Genomic DNA, 22,365 nt, shown 5'->3' with positions numbered 1-22,365 from the left:
AACTATATATGTGAGTGCTACTCAAAGATTTGTCCGTATCATGTTGTCAGACCCATGAACAATGAACGTAAAGCAAAGCCCATGAGGACAAAATTGGCTGTGTAATGTAAACCTAACTGTTGTAAACCTAACTATTTATTTACAGTAAGCCCTTGGCAACGTCAGACATGCACATGGTGACCAAACCAGTATCACACATGTCCAAAAAATTTAGATCATAAATTAAATGATGTATGTATGTTACAAAAAAATTCAAACCACTTATATATCAGATTTGTGACATGGTTAAGTCTCAAAACAATTTGTATAAATATGGGCCCACATTGTCCAATCAAAAATAATGGAAAACTTTTTGAAACGCTCATAAACTATGCCCATATTTGGACTTCCTGAATGGAGCAGTTAGTGTGTCGCCTGCAGTCTCGTTAGTGCTGAGTGTGAATGTTTGCGTAATCTCTGTTAGGGATGTAACGATATCCAAACATCGTGATACGATATCCAAACATCGTGATACGATATCACGATAAGAACCTCACAATATGATAATTATCACGATATTGTGGGAAAGATGGCGATATTAAAAAAGGTCACGATATTGAAAAAAAAGAGCTCATACCTGGGTTATTATAGTTTTGGAATTTTTATTATAGTTTTGAGTTTTGTTTTTTAAATTTAATTTTAACTAGTTTTCAGGGCAGTTCTGTTACTTTTTATTAATTTTAGTTAAATCCTTAGTTTTAGTTTGCTTGTGTGTTGTGTGCAATATTTAATAAATACCATGGTAAAATGAAAAAAGACACCCTTCTTACCTAGTTTCGGCTGAATTAAATGGAAAAAGCAGGCAAGGCAAGCCCTTGGAGCCAAAAGTCAAACACGCAAAATTGGTACATGGTAGCGACATCATCAGAAGGTGCTTTACTATTGGCTGCTGATAGATGACATAATTTCTGTGCGACACATTGTCAAATGTCCTTATTCCGGTAAATATTTAAATAAATATACTTAAAGTTACATTTAAACTCAACCCCAAAGGCTCATGTATTAAATTAATTACCAAAGACAAAAACTAAGGACATTTTGACTACAATTATAGTTAGTTTTAGTTCGTTTTGTAAATGTAAAATGTAGTTTTGGTTAGTTTTAGTTCATTTCGTTAATGAATTAATGCCTGGAACACCTCTCCAGGGATGCGTCCAGGAGGCATCCGAACCAGATGCCCGAGCCACCTCAACTGGCTCCACTCAACGTGGAGGAACAGTGGCAGTATGTTCATTTTGGACGGAGCAGCTCCGTCCCACGACGACATGGGTGTTCCCCTTGCATTTATGCTTTTAGTTTTTTTTGTCACATTTTTCTTTTCCACTCCGTTAACCACATGTGCTAAATAAAGTTTTCAATGTCTTTATAGGAAGATAATGTAAAAAATACAAACAGTAAATATAGCTCAGGTTAGGATTTGATTGTATTTTTTGAATGCGCTGCAGACATTTGCTCTGCGCTTAGAGGGTGCCAGCACTGCGATTGCGTATGCGCGCGTAGTTTAGACGCAACACTGATTGGCGATGAAGTGTTGGGAGTGCTTTTTTTTTCAACTCGGCGACGCTGCTCGTGGAATTACCCCCTCTCTTACGCCAGTGAGTGCTTTCAATTCCAATCACACAACAAAGGCTTTACAAGTTTGTACAATCTGGATTTATTTTCACCTTTATGTGTTGTCAAAATGCCATTGAAGTTAGCAGTTTCATGCAAGTCTTGCAGCATTATTTAGGTACGTTAACAACTTAGCAGCTGCTAACTGGGCCACGGCCACCGTCATTTATGCCGTAAAAAGTATTCTTTATGGTGTTGGTCAGTTATTAAATTCAACTATGTAATATCTATTAAACCGTAGCAGCACAAACAAAGGAAACTGATTATTCCCCCCACATTTTGCATGTGGTAACAGTTAGCATCTGCTGATTCTGCCACCATGTAAAAAGTGCTCCACAGGCTACGCATTAATTCCTCTTTTGGTAGCATGGAGAAAGCCGAATCCTTTTTTGTCTTTTCTCGTTGTGGCAGCTGGTCCACAACAGCTGTCAATCATTGTTAAAGTTTGGCGTTTGCTGTTTACTCAAAGCGACAGACGCATTTTCTATGCTGTCAAAATGGCTGCGCTAACGCCCATTTTGTGACACATGATGTCAACGTCCGGTTCTCTATTGTGCAGTATGAGTTCTGTCCACGGAATCATCTACTGCTATGGAAATGACCGAGTTTATTCAACATCATTCATTCAACAGCATTTCACTTTCAAACACGTCTGTAGCTAGAATTTTAACCCTGTGAATGTTTGAGGGCAAAAATCTACGGTTTTCATTGTCAATTTTAAGTTTCTAAGTTGAAAGGGACATGTTTTTTCCCCCAGTTATCTCATTGCTACTCCTGTTAGCTCCGCTTGCCACGCTTCAAAACAACGCTCTAAAATGTGGGTAGACTGTTGCTAGGCTAGGAGTCGTGTTGCATTCATGGCGTGAAACACTGTAGCAATTCCTAAAATTTTGCGAACCAAGAAAAATTATGTATTAATCAAGGGAAATTACAGTAGATAATTAATTCTCACCTGGCAATGCCACCATAGTCAAGGCCCTCCTCTCCCCTCATGATGATGTAGAGTCTCCGGCGAAGGTCATAAGGCTTCACATTCATGATCTAATGATGCACAATAAAGAAAATACATTTTTAGCGAAGTGAATTACAAAGAGAGTGATTTTACCTTACAAAGTTTAACTACGCAACACTGAACGCACCCTATTTTAATTAAATACGCTATATTATTCATGAGTGGTAATCATGATCAACACCTGTTGAAACGAGTCCTCAAACAACGTCTGTCTGGAGACTGAGATCTTCACATGGCTTGGCAAAGCATTGGACTGAAAAAACAACAACAAAAACACGGTCAACAGAAAGGTTTTAACGTGCTTTACATTGCAGTCTAAATTATTAAGCATACCTTTTGTTTATTTCACTAAATAGACAGCAGAAATTTCTGCAATTGAAAATGTTGTCATCAAAACATATGAGCTTCTAGAATACAGTGTGTGTGTGTGTGTGTGCGTGTAAGTACTTAAAATACAGTGTTAAAAATTGAGGTAAATAGTGTAAAAAACAACTGCCATTACATCTTTTTTATTTTTAAATCAATTGCTTGTTTGACTCCCCCCACCCCGAGAAAAATCTTAACCGATCAAGGAACCTCCTTTTGATATCACCTTAACAACTCTATCATCAATAGAAACTGTAACTCCATGGATACTTTGTCTGCATCTCATTTGAGGATGCAATAATTGCCTCCCAGAGCTGCTGTTTAAAGGTATACTGATGCCCCCCCCCCCCCCCCGACTTTAAAGGCTCATGTGATAAATTATACGTCATAAGTTTAACAGTGTCATGAAAAGCTATGCACCACGGTAATGGACCAAAACATTTTTTTTTTCTATGCGTGTCAAACTTTTAATTCCAATAAAAGAGCTGCGTCTCACCACACACTACACATAACTGGAAAGTGTGAATAAGCAGATCTCAATGTTGTACACACTTACATGGCATAAGAAGCGAAACTGATGGTATTTCCACCTGAAGCTGCGATCATAGGCACCAGGTGAACTGCCTTGTCGTGACCTCCACATGGACAAGAAGCAAAAAATTTTTTTAAACAGGAATTCTGATATGCTAAAATTGCTTATCTCCAATGACAAAGTAATTAAGTGTATGCAGTCTTGCACATCATAAAGTTAGCTTAATGGCAAAATACCTGCTTTTTTACTTCAGCAACCCACTGCACAATCTGGATATGATAATATTTGTTGCTCAGACAGACAGACAGACAGACAGACAGACAGACAGATAGACAGATAGATAGATAGATAGATAGATAGATAGATAGATAGATAGATAGATAGATAGATAGATAGATAGATAGATAGATAGATAGATAGATAGATAGATAGGGATGGGCGAGTATTGGGTCGATACCAGGACACATCGGTACTCGCAACGGATATCGATACTGGTATCGTCCCCCGCTCTTGTGATCATTTTTCGGTCAGAAACTAAAAGCTAAAATGGTTATTTTGCATTCATTGACCGCAACAGGGGGCTACGGTAAGCAAGCACATATGTTTTCAGTTGGACTCAACAATTTAATTAGGTCTGAAGTGCAGACAGATCTTTCTATATTATATTGTATATCGTCATTGACGACTGCACTGCTATGAGGTGGACGAACGGAGAACGGAAATACAGAGCAGCCTTCCAAATTAAAAGCATGGATTTCAAATCAAGATATAATTAAACATCATACACTAAACAGCTTGAGGAATTCTTAACATAATAGCAACTACTAAATAACTTAAAACACTTATTGTATTGAATTGAATTCTTTGCAACCCTCTGCACACTGTATTCCTTAAATGGAAGTTGTGCAACCACATATTTTGATTGGGACTTCTTTTTTTCCTGGCCACAGGATTATTTGTGTCATTTTATTTATCTAGTTTTTTTAAATTAATTTTATTGTTTGCTCTATGCAAAATGACTTTCATGAGCAAATTGAAAAAAAATACATTTGCCATTTATTTCAAGCAATTTTCAAGAAATTTGCTATAATTGTGATAAGTTATTTTAAAAGAAATATCTGCCATTGCTTTTTCGGAAATGTTATGTATCGTAAGTACTAATAGTATCGGCACTTGATATCGGTATTGGTGATCATTGAAGATTTAAGTATCGGTATCGGTCTAAAAAAAAGTGGAATTTAACATCCCTAAAAATAAATGAAACAAACATTAGTAACATTAGTGTGGAGTTGCACACAGGCCATCCATTGACAGTAGAAATCAAAATCGAGAAAATACCTTTATATCATTTATTCCAAAGTGTGACATGGAGCTTTTGAACACTGAAATAAAAACTACTGTCCAAAATAATTTAGTTAGTGGCCAAGCCACCAAGCAGGCTTGTAGTGTACTTAAAAATGCAATAACTCAAATTCTTTCCAAATTCACAAAAACACAGCAGCAAAATTTTAAAAGCAAGAGAACCTTTCCATGGCTCAGTGAGAGGTTATGGCTTCTAATGAAGGATAGAGATGCTGCTCTTAAAAAGTATAAATAAAATCCATCATTATTATTGTTATTAACTCAAGTCAAGTTTAGGGACTCGTCGGCTGATCTACAAAAGCCTCAGAAACAAAGTTATAGGACAGCCCAGAAGAGCAAAAGCTGACTTATTTCTGGAAATAATAAAACAAGCCAAAGGGAACAGTAAAAGGATATGGAAGTGCATTGACAATTTATCTGGGAGAGAACGGTAGACTGGAAATGGATCCATAGAACTTAACCTAAATTCCTGCAACAATGATGTGCTCACACCTATAATACAAATCACTACAAAGGACAGCTTAACGGTTGCAAACATGTTTAATTACTATTTCCTGACCTCGATCCTAAAGTAAACCTTCAGTGTGTTAAAATAAACGATAACATTTCTCAGTCTAGACCGTGCACTACAGGGGTAATCCAAGGGTCCATATTTGGGCCATTGCTCTTCAGTTTGTACATTAATGACCTTCCTTCCATCTGTGACACGTGAATGTCATGATGTTCGCGGATGACACTTTTTTTTTTACCCACGGCTCCGATGCTAAGCTATCTTGTGCAATGATTAAAGCAATTGAGTGGTTGAACAAGTCCCACCTCATGCTGAACACAGAGAAGACTGTCGCTATGTACTTCTCAAACAAAATAATCCCAAATGCCCCCCCAAACATCTATGGCTGGTAGTTTAATGATTCAAAATGTCGAAGAAGTCAAATACCTACGTGTGTCCTTAGATCCCACACTTAAATTTAATAACCATGTTAAAGCGGTATGCTGTAAATTAAAATTTAACATTGCTACTTTTACACACATCAGGAGCTCCTTATCTTTGGAAGCAGCAAAATCATACCTCAATGCAATGATTCTGTCACAGATTTTGTATTGCGTGTCATTATGGTCTCAAACTAAACAAACCGCTACAAAAACCACTCAGATCGTTACATAATCAAGCCTTAAAAATCTTTGATAAAAAGTCATATGCGGCACCACCATTGTAACATACTTGTAAAACACTGCTTCGACAACCTTATTAGGTACTCTGATATCTGGTTGGTGCATAAAATTCTTAATGATGCAGCCCCGCCCCCACTAAAAAAACATTTGTACATCTACGCTTACAATAAACAAACAGGGTGTTACGGTCTGCATTGAGGGGCGATTGTAACATTCCAAAAAGAAAGTCTGCCTTTTCTCAGTCAGCTTTTTCTTATAAAGCTATTAAAGAGTGGAACAGGCTCTCTGTTTATTTAAAAATCAGACGATACCCTCGTGGGTACTGTCTGATGGGTACAGCTAAAAGTATAACTGCTGTTGCTACAATAACTTCTACGACTACTACCTTAGTGACTTATGCATTTTATGCTTGTGATAGATTTTTTAAATTGTTGTATTTTATAATTCCGCACTTTGTAAGACTTGTAATTTGATGATACAACACTATGTAGTTGGCACTTTGTATGTTGTTTGTATGTAATTTTAACTTGCTCTGTTATCTTATTTGATGGGGACTACAGATGGAAACTAGCATTGTGCTAAATCTGGTGCAGCCATCTTCTTGATGTTACTGCACACTGTCCTTTTAATAAACTAAACTCAAACACTTGCATGCTACATATAAACAAATTGGAACAGATAACAGCACACAAACTGTATTAGCCATAGCCACAGCGGCATGTACCGTACAGGCCAAAAGTTTAGACACACACACACACACACACATTTCATTCAATGTGTAAACATTCTTATTACTATATTTACATTGTAGATTCTCACGCAAGGCATCAAAACTAAGAATGAACACATGTGGAGTTATGTACTTAATCCATCACGGAATTTTAAGCCCTTCCATATTTAACTATAGGCATATAATGATTAAATCTTACCTTGGACACCACGGCGATGTAATTTTTTATGAATTATTAGGTATTTTGCTGGCTATTTTTCTAATGCGGAAGTAAAACGCCTGGTTCAGTAAAACCCCGCCTCTTCCTGTGTGGTTGCCGCGCCTCTCTCGTCCGAGCCGGAGCGCTGTGTGGCCAGGCAAGACCGGCCAGTCGTAGTACAACCGTGTTTTCTTTATGTGGAAAGTGGATAGATGTTCAATTCTTCAAATAACATTTGAAACAAAACGGCTCCTTGCCGCAATAAATCGTAGTGGAGGAGGAGGGGAGAAGAGGGAAGAAAGAAAGAAAAGAAGGAAAAAAAAGACAACCCTGAGTGGAACCAGAGCCCGCTGCTCAAAGGGCGAGCGCATTAACCACTACACCATTCGTGCAGTTAGGTTCAACAGTGCAAAATGTTTTACTTGTAGTTTGCACAAATGTCAGCCAGAACCCTTTCTGGGATTTTAAGACGGCCAATTGTCATTGCACTTTGGCATTGCAAATGTGAAGGATAATTGATTGCTTTGAATTCATTTGGATAGAATGTTTACTGATAAAGGCTACTTTTGCCACTATTCCATGGAGGTCTCAGAGAATGTGGGCGTGTGTTTAGTCCGCAGAGGCGGTGCGGGGGTGGAGCTGCACCTCATGACGTCAAAAAGTTCCAAAGGCTCGTTTTCTCAGGTTGGGAGGGGCTGGTGCTTGGATAGCAGAATGACCTAGAATTTCTCATAGAGGCGCGAATGGAGGAAAACACTTTGGTTATGTTTTTGGTGAGGAATTAGCATTTTAACATGGCTAAAAGCTCCCCAAAAAATATTTTTCACGTTGCTGTCCCTTTAACAAAAAAAGGTGAAATAACTGAAAGATTAGATTTGAGTTTCTTCCAAATAGCCACCCTTTGCTCTGATTACTGCTTTGCACACTCTTGGCATTCTCATCTCTGGGAACTCCTTCAATATTGTTGGAAAAACATTTCAGGTGACCACTGTTGAAACTCATCGAGCTCATCAACAGTGAGCAAAAAAAAATCATCGAGCAAAGAGTGACTATTTTAAAGAAACTAGAATATAAAACATGTTTTCAGTTATTTCACCTTTTTTTTTTTTAAGTACATAACTCCACGTGTTCATTCATAGTTTTGATGCCTTCAGTGAGAATCAACAATGTAAATAGTCATAAAAATAAAGAAAATGCATTGCATGAGAAGGTGTGACCAAGCTTTTGGCCTGTACTGTACATGCCAGAGTAATCTGCTTTGAAAAAGCTTTCAAATGTGCAGCAGTGGAGGGGCAGAGAGGCATGTTGTTGTAGTAAAATTGAACTTTTTGCAATGCATCAAAGTTATTTATTTTTTATTATTATGAAAATTTTGACCACGTTGTCAGCCATAGCCTGCCTGCCAAGAGACGTTTTGCTCTGACAAATGTTAAATTTACGTAATGTTACGTAATGTTTTTTTTTTATGTTTAAGGAGAAAGTGCAGAGAGAATAATTACCCTGACTCAAATCCAGGTCGGGGGTCTTTAAAGGTGGTAGTGCGTGAATTATGGTCCACAAAATATCGAACTCCCTCTGCGGTGTACTTCATCTCCCAGCCCGGGGGCAAAGGGTGCTCCTTGATCATCCTGCAACAGGGAGAGGCTTGTGAGCATGTTGCCAGCTCTGAGGAGACCTCTCTGGCGGATGAAAACAACGCACCCAACATGCCAACCCAAGATGTAAAAGTCCTGAATTGCAAAAGCAAAAATTGTGGGGAAAAGAGATTATGATTTTGAGGGCCATGATCAAAAAGGGCCCAAGAAAAACCTATTTTCAATCAGACCTGGATGAGCCCAAGTGAGACATTTTCCACTGGGCCCATAATCTGTCTGCGCCCGCAACTGAGAGTCTCAAAGTCATGTTGTCAATATCAGACCATTTATCATCAGTGGCCTAGTGGTATAGTGTCTGCCCTGAGACTGGGAAGGTTGTTGGTTCAATCCCCCGGCCGGGTTATACCAAAGACTATAAAAATGGGATCCATTGCCGCCCTGCTTGACACTCAGCATTAAGGGTTGGAATTGGGGGGTTAGATCACCAAATGATTTCCGAACGCGGCCCATGCTGCTGCTCATCGCTCCCTTAGGGGATGGGTCAAATGCAGAGAATAAAGTTCTTCCTCTTATCATTCCCGAGAATGTGTAGAATTACATGTGCTGGTTGTTCATTTGCTATTTTTTGCTGCATCACATATGTAGCTAGATGACAGATGCTTTGATATATATTTCAAAAGGAAATTGACGCCAAGAAACACCTGTATCTCCAGTAGAAGAGAGCATACAAAAACTTTGCAGAAAAAGGGGCTTACCTTATGGCACCCTCATGCAGTAATTATGGTAGCTGAAAACCTGTATATTTCAAAGTGTGGGCCACATGTCCAGTGGGAGATTTGAAGCAGAGGCAGCAGGTTGAGAACATTTTAAAAATTACATTTTGAGCCTCAGTTAAACCCAGCGATGCAATCCTTTCAAGCCTCAGAGTCAGGTTGACAAGATGACGAGTTATGTTGTTTGATATGTTTTGTCATTGAGGCGGTTTGATATGGGTCTGATGTTCTTCCCTTTTAAATTGGAAGCACTTGAGAAGTGGTAATAAGCCAAACCGCCAACAGAGGGGAGCGCTACACCATTTTAGATTTAAATTTAGATTTGGGGTGGCGTGGCTCAGTGGTAGAGTGGCTGTCTCCCATCCTTGAGGTTGTGGGTTCGATCCTCACCCCCGGTGGCCATGTCAAAGTATCCTTGAGCAAAACACTGAACCTTGATTTGCTCCCAGTGGACCTGGCAGCGCCCTGCGTGGCAGCAGCCGACCACTGGTGTGAATGGGTGAATTTGAGGCTCTATACAGCGCTTTGGGCACTATAGCTAACAAGCGCTATATAAATAGCAGTCAGATATAAATGAAAAAAGCACAGCTATCTTGGAGATAAAATTAGTACAGTATAACGGAGTTGTCATATGAACAGCCACAAATGGCTGATGGAGCTGTCTGGTGATTTGGCATCACTCACAATAATTGTACATCACTAATTAGATTATTATTTTGCAATCAAAAACCATTCTAAATTAGAATGAAACCACTGTTCAGTTGATAGAGGTGTCACAAAAGCATAAATATTAGCATCAGAGTCACTGTTCTTCTTGATACATTTGTTACAAAAAGCTACTTTTTCCCCTGTATTTTGGGGAAATTTCAACTGCTGATTACTCAGAGAACAGAAAAAGGTAGAATCAAATTTGTTTGTTTTTTCTGATGAAAGAAGAGAGTCTATTCTTTCACTTGATTTGATGTATAAATAATAATAGAACACATAATTATGTGGGTATAGAGAAATAAGTCAAAATGCTCTAAAGTTGTTGGCCCTTTAGGGTTGTGATCAGTGCAAATGACTGGCATTGAATGAGTCAATGCAGATGACAAATCATGCATTTATAAAAGCACCCCTACATTCAGACTCACCCTTGGGTTCGTGGATCGTCCCACTGAGTGGTTCGTGTGTTATGATTGACAAAGTACATTCTGCCATTGTCCTGGCGCTTCTCTGTGGACACAAGCATCTCAATCAAAATCAATAAAGCTAAAAAATAATATAGTGCATAGAAATTCAGTGGTAGGCATAAAAGTCAACAGACTCTTTTGAGATACCATCCCCCTGTGTGTGGGCTGTGTGTGTGTGGGGGGGCAATGCTTGACAACCAGCAAGTTAGTGTGATATTTCACATGGCTTGAGGCAACCAACCTAAGTTTGTGACTTCATGTGCACTGGGGTTTGTAATGGTAATGGTAATGTAATGGTTTGTGAATCACACAAATTGGCCATGATGGGACATTAGTAATACATTTCATTATATTTTACAAAAAGACAACAACAACAAAACCTTGTTGACCAATGAGTACAGTTGTGAATGTATAGGCAGTGGAGAGTGTAGGTCTAAAAAAAAAGTGGCTCATGTCCCCATTCTCCTCCCTCTGTCATACTGACATCTTTTTCTCATTAACAGGAGTGTGTGGAGCATTGAGAAACAGTAGCATCTCAACAATATTCTCCCTGTAATCTTTGAACCTTGGAGTAAAGGAAGTGCTAACATGGGCTCAAAGTTTTGTAAGTGCTGGTTTATATTGTACGGCTCTTTACAGGCATCCATCCATCCATTAGGGCTGGACGTATAATAAAAATGTAATAGTGTTTTGGATTTTGGCTTCTCACAGTCTTTAAAACGTTACAATCGGAGAACAATTATTAATGTGCAGTTCCCGGTGTTGTGAAAGTACCCTGATTACACCATGTTGCTTGCGTAGAAAGACCTTAGCGTATGTGATTCTGCCGTCCCTAAGCAACATTTATGTATTTACTGACACCCAGTTGGGGTTAACTGTAAAACTAAGCACAGAACAAGAAGAATTACACACATTGTGTATTCAAGTACAAAGCATGCTTTGATTTTACAAACATCGCTAGCGCTAATGCTTAAGTTAATGAAGGATCCCATTGACATGCTGACTGAAAAATAGCATCAACTACGAGAGTGATATTCCTTCAAATAACGAATCTTCATCAATAAACGTTGTGGAAACACATACACACTGGTAAGATAACAATACTCAAATGCACAATTTCTTCCCAATCTGTAAAAAAATAGTTATATAAAGAGAGCCCAACGCAACTTTGTTTTGTTCTCATTGTAATTGTGTACTCCATGCATGTACAGCATACACTGCCCCTAAGAGGCCATGTGGAACAGCGGATATTTGGTTTTATAGTTTTTTAAATTGCTATCATTTTAGCATTTTTTTTATTCTATTTTCTTACTACTTTACTTTCTTGTTGTCCTTTTAAGTCATACTTAAAAGGATACTTGACCCATTGAGCCATTTTCAGCAGTAAAAAGTTTATATTTTTTCCAGAATTAATTTCATAACTTCATTATTTTTCATGTACAATTAATACCTTTAAAAACTAATTTTCCCACTTGCTGTCGACTGAAGATGACATCACCTGTGCTAAGGTAACAACCAATCATGGCTCAGTTTGCTGACCAAACCCAGAAAACAGGTGAGCCATGATTGGTCATTATCTCCATTCCTCAGCACAGGTGATGTCATCTTCAGTCGACAGCAAGTGGAAAAAATACTTCTAAAGGTATCAATTGTATACAAAAAATAATGTAGTTATCAAATTAATTCTAGACAAAATACTAACTTTTTACTGCTGAAAATGGCTCAATGAGTCAAGTATTCCTTTAAAGTTGAGTTTTCAAGGAAGGAATATTAGATAAAATATATATGATAGAGAGATAAAGGCAATGTTTAAGAATGAAAATGCAAAAGGCTTGAATTTCACTTAACTCCAAGGTCATTTTGTACTTGACAAAAAGAAGAGTGTGCAAGAATAAAATGTTAATGTGCAGGGATGAATCGACATGAGGCTATGATGCTTGTTTTGAGTAGTTGTGTTGTAGTAGTTGAATAACTAATAGGTTTTGAAATTTACCAACAATCGTTTTAATCGTGATTTCAATCTCAGCCAAAATAATCGCGAAGATAATTTTTCCACATTCCATACATCTTGGTGTTCCAGTATAAACAGCTCAAGTTTAAGAATACAGGTGGTTTAGCTTAGTCTAAACAGAGGCATATGTACGGTAATCCCTCCTCCATTGTGGGGATTACATTCCCGCCCCCAGCGTAATAAGTAAAAATCTGCATAATAGAAATATCCTATTTAAAAAACCCTAGGCATGCTTTTATAACATTTACATACTTGTTTTTTTAGGTCTTGAAACACACTTTTAAAAGAATAAAAACACATTTAAAGAAAAAAAAAAATGAAAGCAAGAGCAACAGAACACAAAAATGTATAAACAGAATTTAAAAACACAGTTTTATGTATTTAAACTTTTTTTCTACTTGCTTTTGTATTTTGCCTTGCTGTCTGCAGTCAGCTCGGCATTGCAAATGAGAAACTGTTTTCAATTGCCTTAGCTGCTTAAATAAATAAATGAATGAATTAAAAAGCGTGAAATACCGGGAACTCAACTTCAATATAGTGGGGGGGAGGTTCTATTGTACTCACAAAATAAAAAAATAAAAAATTCTAAATACCCACATCAAAATTTGTTTGAGTGGAATGAAAGTAGAATGAAGGATAAACTTACCCCATCCAGCGGGCAGTGGACCAAGAGGGTCATTTTCCGCAGGAGCATTGGACAGCTATGGGAAAAACATAAAAAGACAAAACATATCCAATTAGGACACCTTTCTGTCTCTTACCCTTCCACTTTTGTGAGCCAAATTATCCCACAACTACAAGGCAGCCTATTTCAGGTACAGTGTGACATCCTCAGTTATAAGCGTGATAAGAAAAGGATGAGGACATAAGTGAAGAAAACTCAAAGGATACAAAATAAAAGACAGTCAAACTCACTCAAGGAGCCCTCCAAGTCTCAGATTGCACATCTGAGTGCCAACAGAGGCGATAAGTCAGGTGGGCGGAAGTATGTTTGGATGCTTACGATTGCGACAGAGTCTCTACTCTGCTCCAATGGTCTGGGGCGACTGAGGGATCTGGTGCACTAGTGGCTTGTATGCCTTTCAAAATCTACATGCTTGGTAGGAGGATAAAACAACACTGCTGTTCCAATGAGCTCACCGCCTGTATGGCTAAACCCACCCCTCATTTCCCGCAAACTCGCTGATACACTTCACACTCCTCCTTCACTCCGGCACCCCTCCTTAATGCACATTGAGGTCCTCTTCTCTTCTAGTGCCGCTGTGAAAGTAGTCAGGTACGTGTGATGTCTGAGGGAACTGAGGGTACATTCATGTTTGTTCCAGACTGGCTAGACCCTGCCCCACCCACCCTGCTTCCTCAACCTAGCCTGAGGTTTGACAAAAGGCACTTTTATTCATTTTGGGCATGGACCACTATGGGGTTTATTCACATACACATACACACACACAGACACGCACACCCCCCCACACACACACAGACACACACGCACGCACACACACACATTCACATGCGCACACACTTTTTAAGCCTGTAATGTGCCCACTTTTGGGCCTAAAACAAGCCTTGTCCGTTCCCTTACAGCACTCACATTTTCCATGACAGAATCACTTTGAATGGGAGCTGTTTCTGTTCAGTATAATATTGACATTTGGTCTCTCTATGGCTTCTCAGGAAATAATCATCACTTGGTGCAAAAACAACTTTAACTTCATCCTACCACAAAATCCAACTCATTTATTCCAAATTATTATATTAACATACAGTCATTAATGGAACCTGCTTTACATTTTGCGTACACAGGCTGGGTAGTAATGCGATACATGTACCGTTACATATTCAGGATATAATTTTTTGTTTTTTAAATACAGTATGCTGTTTCAGTTACAACAACAAAAACACATCATCAGATTACTGATACATTTGTCAAATATAGGGATTCTTTTGCACGATTATAATTCCCATGCAGACAGAGAGATGCCACTAGTGATGGGATATAATGTGCCGAGGCTTCAGAGCGTGTCGAGTAATCCAGGAAGAAATTTCTGAAGCAAGTGTTGAAAAATAAAGCAGAAGGTTATCCCCGGTTTGGCAACACTAATCGAATGATGCGTTACTTTGCAAATTCCCATGCCATTTGCATTGCAAGGTGAAGTGCTTGTTGTGCGCAATACGGCAACAATCAGATATGTTAACTATTCATCTATCAGACCAACTATCAGGACTCATAAGCACAATCCCCATCACTTCAATATCCACAAGCACAGTCCCTATTACCTCAGTTTTCATGCAATCAATGCTTCATTTGCTATTATATTTCCTACAGGATTACTAATTTTCATAACATGACATTACCCACACAATATTAATGAACTGATTAAAACTGTATGAGCGTAACACACAAAGTCAAATATGATTCTTTTTTTAAACAAACATGTTCAGCAACATCAGCATGTTAAAAAACTAATAGAAACAATATCCAAATTAATAATACACAAAACAAATAAATATTACTCAATTACAGATCAAGCGTGTGTAATTGTTCCTAATTTCAGGGGGGTTTGTGTGCACATGATGCCTCACGAGCAGAACATTTTTGTGAACCAATTTGATGGGAAGTTTAATAATAAATTTTTCAACTAATCTAGTGATTCTTTTTGGGTTGATGATTATTAATTCACAAAAACACTTCTGAACACTTATTTAAATTATTTTTTATTAAAGTAAATAAAAACTTTTGAAATTGAATGAACAGTGTTCCGCCGGAGGAGCAGGTTGAAGTGGCTGGGGAGAGGGAAGTCTGGGTTTAAAGCTGCTGCCCCCGCGACCCGACCGGATAAGCGGTAGTAAATGGATGGATTGATGGATGAACAGTGTTTACAACTAACAGTATACACGTGTCTACGCATTTAAGTTGTCGACACTCGGCAGTATGTTGTGCGTGCCAACATATTTATGTAATCAACACTCATGACTCGACGATGACGGTATTTTGTGTGTGCCGATGTATTTACGTCATCAGCTATGTCGAGTAGTCGGGGCAGCCCTAATGTATATCATCTGTATGTATTTTTCCTTTTTTTTGTATATTCTTTTTTGTATATTTGGTAATCCAAAAATAATTTAGTAGTTGAGTTACATTACTTAAATATACCAGCATCTACTGAAACTGAAAAATTATTTGCTTCTCCCTCTGGTCGCTGAATGAGTGGAGGTTGGTGTTTGTGGATCTCACTCTGCTTCATCTATCCTTCCTTTGGCCTCCTGACAACTTCATAACACTGCCAGGACTCTCACACACACACACACGCACACAAAAAACAACAACCAACAAAAAATAATATTTTTTGGTACTTGGATTACATTACTAACTACCTTTTTTTAACAGGTAACTATTAACTGTATTGGAATCCGTTTTTAAAGTAACGTGATGTAGTAGAGTTTGGTTTGTTTTCAACATACCCAAACAGTCAGCTTGATTAACATCTATTAAGCATGATACAACATCACTGGCCGCTAAAGCCTAACAAGCATCTTTTCAGTGGATTTGTCTGGCAGGTGTGGGGGTTATGTCCTAACACGCAAACCTACACATTGAATGACTGTTTGCCATGAATAAACTTTCCACTTCTTGGCACACAAATTCTCCTTTCCAGAGTGTGTGTGCGTGTGTGCCCGCGTGCTTGTGTGTGTGCGTGAGTACGTGTGTGAAATGCTCCCACCAGGAGCCAATCTATGCCCCATTGTACCACCATTACAGTTTAGGTTTTGCTGTGGCTAATTAGAGATAAAAGGATAATAAAATAATAATGTAAAGGCATAGTGTATTCATCAACATTAAGAGTGAGGTTTCAAGTACAACTAGAGCTGCGAGCAGCTATAAAGGACCCTTGAAGCCCAGGCCACTTTGGGGTACTTGTACATTGGGGTACTGGCACATTAGAATTTGGAATTTTTGAAAATGGCATGATAAACCCTTACATATGGATGTTTTTGTTGTTTCCCAGGCCTGATGTGCATTCAAAATTTCATGAGTTTTCACACGTTAAATCCAACCAAATCAGCATAATTTTTCTTGGCAAACAGCATGTAACCACACGGACAACATTCAGCAAATAAAAAGTTTTGCTTTTACTTTTCATTGGGAACATCTTTAGATGAAACACCCACAGATTCAAGTCAATAGGATCAATTCGGTGGGAGATCATAAAAATGTGACCTTTATAATAGGCCAAAAATGGGGCAACATTTGAAAGTACATCTAAAATGGTGGACTTCCTGTTGGGTTTAACATATGGCTGCAGGAGACTTTTTTTTTTTTTGTAGGTCTTGGATTTTTGTATATGCCTCCAACTTTTTGCTGAAATAAGTGAAACGTAAACCTGAGGCTGTTTTGTTGAAAATAGGTTGCGGACGTTACTGAGCCAATTTTGAAAAATATCACAACAAACTATTAAAATATAGATTATTTTGCCAGGCCTAATGTGTGTGCAAAATTTCCCGAGTTTTCATCCATTTTAAGATGCTCAAAATCAGCGTTTTTCTTCTTCTTTTTGGCGAACAATGCGTTGCCATGACAGTTTCAAGAAAAATGACAACGTTCGTGTTTTAACATCATGAAGACCAAAACACTCTTCCAAGCAAATATGAGGTTGATCTGGTTAACCCACTAGAAGAAAAATATTAATAACAATATTTTCTTTTGCTAGCACGACAATGAAAAATTTGTTTGTAGATGTCTTCAGGCCTGGACTCTCATCAAATAGTGACATTTTGAGAAGACAGAAGATATAGATGTCTTCAGTTCGTGACTATTAATATACATGTGAAGTTTGGGATTTTTTTGGAGCTTGTGGAGACAAGCATTTTTAAGCATTTCTTTTATGTGATGAAGGAAATATAAAATGCTAACTTTGATGCCCCGCCTCCATCATATGATATTTTAAAAACTCAAGATTTTTCCCCAGGTCTTGACATCGTACTGGTCAAGTTTTAAGTCCATCCAGTTGTGTAGTCCAGGGTATACGCGGGTATATGGCGTATACTAGTGATGCAACGGATCACAAAAGTCATGGTTCGGATTGAATTACGGATTTGAGTCATGGATCGGATCGTTTTTCGGATCAGCAAAAAAGATAAATAGTACTTTATCTATGATTTTTTCCCATTAAAAAAAACAACAACAATTCAACATGTCTAATATAGCCCTTTAGGATTTAGGAACACAACTTTAAGTGCAATATGAGGCAGAAACATTATTTTATACATGGTCCATGTGTAAAATAACAAGTTATTAATGTCTTAATGTTCTGTTCCTAAAATCTTAACAGCTATGTTTGACATTTTGAGTTGAATGTTGTTGTTGTTACTGTTGTTTTCAATGGGCAAAAGGTGTTTAATACAATAAATGAAGAAAAAGTTATATTTATCTTTTTTTCTTTTAATAATGAATAGACCTCAAAGTGCAATTTAAGGTACACTCCCTTTCTTGCTCTTATCCCGACACCATTCATACATGTCAAGGAAGCTGGAAACATACTCAACATAACACGCCGCTTACGCTCAGGCTAAATTCAAAATAAAATGTGCCAAATAATACATTGACGGCAATGCAAATAGCCTTAGTAGACTTTTACTTTGAAGTTGGCCCATGTCGAGGCGTGACAGTGAGCTTGACTTACCTTTGTTGTTTCATTATTGTAGTTTTTATTGATATTACAAAGTTGCAACAAACATCCACACAACTCTATCCCAAACTTATGTTCCATCTCTGATTTAGGATGCTAAGAAACTGCTAGTTAATTACGCTGTCATTGTATGGTACGGCACAAATCTCTGTTAGTGGCTAGAAACTACATGTTAACATTTGCAACAAGTGTCTGGCTGGTAGACCTAACAGTAAATAAGTTTGACAGCTCGTACCTTCGTTTTCAATATTATGGACCAAGGTAACTTTGTAATTCACTCTCCATGTTTAAAGGAAGGGAATGTGCCCTTGATGAAAATGAACCCCGACTGTAATGACAGGTTTGCTTTATATTATGTATTTAGTTGTTGCTAACATAACTATGAGATTCATTTTTCAAAAATAATTTCCAGTTTAATACATTTTGTAGAAACTTTATTTGGACGTATGACGACATTGTTATTTCACAACGCATTCAGTGCGTAGTGATGTACAATGGCGGCTGGCTCTCTGCTGAGCACTTGGAGACATTTGTCATTATTAAAATTAAAATTAAAAAAGATAAATGGAACTCTGCCCATTAGCAAAACAAAACAAAAAAAACAAACCCCCCAAAAAACAAACCCAAACTTTAAGCGATTAATAAGTTTTTTGGACAATGTAAAAATAAGAATGGATCTGCCCCATATTGCACTTAAACTTGTATTCCTTAATTATAAAACGGCCATATTAGACATTTTGAGTTGATTTTTGTTTTATTTTAAAGTGATTTACAAAATAAATGAAGACAAAGTACTATTTGTGCACTTTTTTTTTTTTTGCTGATCCGAAAAACAATCCGATCCGTGACTCAAATCCGTGATTAGATCCGAACCATGACTTTTGTGATCCGTTGCACCACTACAGTGAACAACACCATGAAAGAAAATATATAACATTGGGCAGGTGAAATTTGGTCTTGGGCACCAGTAGACAGTTTAGCATGACAAAATACCAAAACACACAGCCAAAAATGTTAAGAAATGGTTTGCAGAGGAAAATATGAACGTTTTGCTGTGGCCCACACAGTCCAAACTTTAATTTAGTTGAGAATCTGTGGAGGGAACTAAAGATCAGAGTAATGACAAGAAAACCCTCCAACTTGAAAGAGATGGAGCTCATGGCTAAAGATAAATGGGGGAAAATATCAGCCAAGACATGCAAACAGCTGATCAGCAACTACAGGATGTGTTTAATTTGCTGTAATAGCCAATAAAGGGTTTTTCTATGGATTTTTGAGAAGGGTATAAATAATTTTGGATGTGCCACTTTTTGTTAAAATGTATATAAAAGCTGTGAAATATCTTTAGAGTTAAAGCAACACTAAGGAATTTTCAGTTTACTCACGCCTGCGAGTGAAAGCCGGGTCAATGTTGATCCTTGACTGTCCTTTCATTAGGGTAGCTTCCTGTTTTCTTTTTCTTTTTTGTCTCCTCAGACAAAAAAATGTAAGTTGCTTTGCAGCGTCTGCCAGGAAAGCAGTAATCGTGCGTTGAAATTCAAATTGACTTCCGTCTTTGTAACGAATGGGGAAAGGGGTAAGTGACATATGCCATAAAGCAGTCAGCACATTTGTAGTTTTGTGAGTGGCAGTATTCCTACCATCCTCCTCAAAGTTGCTTAGTGCCAGTAAAAATGATACAGACTCCCCTCAGCCCATGGCAAAGGTACCATTAAACTAGTTCAATCATGAACATAGCGATTTTAGGTCAGTTGTAATTCCGACGTCAGTTTCATGTTGTGGCTCAGAGGGCTTTGTTTTAATTGGGAGGCATTTGGCGTTTGGTGAGCTTTCGTAAATGTTTAGGTCCCAATTTTTTTTATTAATTTCCCCTCAAAATCATTGTTTTTTTTTTTACAAACAATGTATTGCCACAGCAACAGTGCTTCATGAAAAATCACAAAGTTTTCTTTTCAACATCATGAAGGCCTAAACACTCTTCCGTGCAAATATGAGGTTAATGTGGTTAATTTGCTTAGAGAAAAAGAAAAAAAAACATGTATTTGCTTTTGCCAGTAGGTGACACTACCACTATAGATGAAAAATAAATTGGTTCCTGTTCAGGCCCTAATAATAATTTATACAGATACATTAGGGACCTCGCAGCGATTCAAAAGGGAGGAAATGAAAGAACAGCAGTATATCGACAGGGATATGTGAATATCGAAAACAATGTTTCAGAGCCTAAAAAGGGGTATACCGTACAGACAACTATAAGAGTGCTTTAAATCACAGGCAACATAGGGGGAAAATACAAGGGATGCACCAAAATGAAATTTTTGGCCGAAACCGAAAACCGAAAATGAGAATTACTTGGCCGAAAACCGAAACGCAGAAAAAAAAGTATGCCAATTTTTTTATTATCATTGCATTTATTATAATTCATTAAAATTATAATATTATTCTAAAATATTTAGGCCTATTTAGCATGGGCATTTTAACAAAGCACAATATAAATTGAAACGCGTCCACACCACAGACATTAGAGACATGTTGGCAAATGGTACATTTAAGTGTATGGGACAGCTCAGGACAGATTTTTAATATGCTGTTTTGAACAATATAATATACACGACAAAATGAGCAGCTCATCAAATTAAAACATATTAATTGAGTATTTCTTGATTTTTAAATTACCCGCGCAAAACCAGGCCAGCGTCATTCGGTTCCCCAAAGACGCAGTTCTTCACAAAAAATGGACAAAGCAAGTACAACAGACTCGAGATAAATGGACGCCCACTCCAACGTCGGTGTTGTGCAGCGCACATTTCAATGAAGACTCGTTTGACCGGCTCCTGGCCCTGAAGCAGTCACAGGGCTATAATGTGCAACACAAAACCCTGCTTTTGCCAACAGCTGTGCCGACTCTGTTTCCAAGGAGCAAACAGAAAGGAACAACATCGACTGTAACAGCACCCACGGCACAACAAGTCGGCAGCCATTATGAAAAGAGAAAGATAACGGGAAGAACTACAATCTAGAAAGTTAGAGCACTTATGCTGCCTTCATGTGCTATCAAAATTATGGTAAATACCACGTCGAGTAAAAAATTGCACGTGAACACCCCCCCATGCTGTATTTTGTATTGGACAAATGGGAATTTATTTTGATACTCGAGTTTCCGAGTTGAGAGAACTATTCAAGTCTCAACATGGCGGGGTGCGCCAAAGGATTTGTGAATGGCAAGAAATATTAACACTTATAAGAGCGTCCGCTAGCACAGCAGTTTCTTTTAAAATCTACACAATTACGTAGCATACACAATTTTGCTATAACAACACAATCACATGAACAGAACTCGGTCGTAATTAGGAGTTTCCGAGTGGTAAGGTCCATCTTTCCCATAGTACGTGAAAGCAGGGTTTGTTTAGCAGCTCACGGCAAAAGTAACCACTGTCAAATTAATATACAGTCAATGAAAACCAATCTACCAATATACAATGAGGAACTGCTAATTTTTCATTTGTTGTCAATTTTATTGTGTATTATGTATTGTGCATCATGCCCAAGTTAACACAGTTCAAACTTTGTTTCAGATGGTGGATGAGATGCTTATGGAGTATGAGTCAAAGGAAACTGCTACACAGGTAACATGTTTGGAAGATGACTGTGTGGGAGATGGATCACTGAATAGTTTGAGTGACGACTCGCAAGCAGCAAATTTTACATTTGTAAAATAAAATTGTAAATTTATACGCATAACTGATTGTTCTCTAGTTGTTCATTTATACTTTGGATGAAAAGAAAAAGGCATGTAATTATTTTGTATAATTGTATTTATTTATATCATATTTCGAGGTATCCTTTGTAGTCATTGTCATTTGTAGTCATTGTCATTGGATGGAAATGTTCTCCTTATTAGTGACACTGCACAAGAAGGAATCGGTACCCTCACACCCTCACCAGCGGATGAACTAACTGTAGGCAGTGTACCTCTTACACCTGGAAATACAGAAAAATCCATATTAAATTATTCATCTTATTTTAAAATACAAAACCTGTAATCATACTTACTCTGTTCCAAAATCGTCTCGGAAGTGTTGTTGGTAAGCAGCACTTCCACA

General features: G+C 37.8%; 1 protein-coding gene across 5 annotated transcripts in view; it reads right to left on the bottom strand.

The window, feature by feature from the left end:
- The window catches only part of wwp2 (WW domain containing E3 ubiquitin protein ligase 2), a 119,967-nt gene that overhangs the window by 25,163 nt on the left and 72,439 nt on the right, over positions 1–22,365 (bottom strand). For all 5 annotated transcript variants that reach the window (XM_086072599.1, XM_086072597.1, XM_086072600.1 and 2 more), the window contains 6 exons: positions 13,222–13,276; positions 10,526–10,607; positions 8,524–8,652; positions 3,585–3,663; positions 2,844–2,915; positions 2,603–2,691 (listed from right to left, as the gene is read on the bottom strand). In XM_086072599.1, the coding sequence (XP_085928725.1) occupies positions 2,603–2,691; positions 2,844–2,915; positions 3,585–3,663; positions 8,524–8,652; positions 10,526–10,607; positions 13,222–13,276 (506 nt within the window). The remainder of the gene's footprint in view (positions 1–2,602; positions 2,692–2,843; positions 2,916–3,584; positions 3,664–8,523; positions 8,653–10,525; positions 10,608–13,221; positions 13,277–22,365) is intronic.

This window comes from Leptonotus elevatus, chromosome 4 (assembly GCF_054856555.1).
Source record: "Leptonotus elevatus isolate MCC_2025b chromosome 4, RoL_Lele_1.0, whole genome shotgun sequence".
Classification (NCBI taxonomy): Eukaryota; Metazoa; Chordata; class Actinopteri; order Syngnathiformes; family Syngnathidae; genus Leptonotus; species Leptonotus elevatus.
Note: the sequence above shows the minus strand (reverse complement) of the source record. Positions and strands in the feature narration are given on the sequence as shown.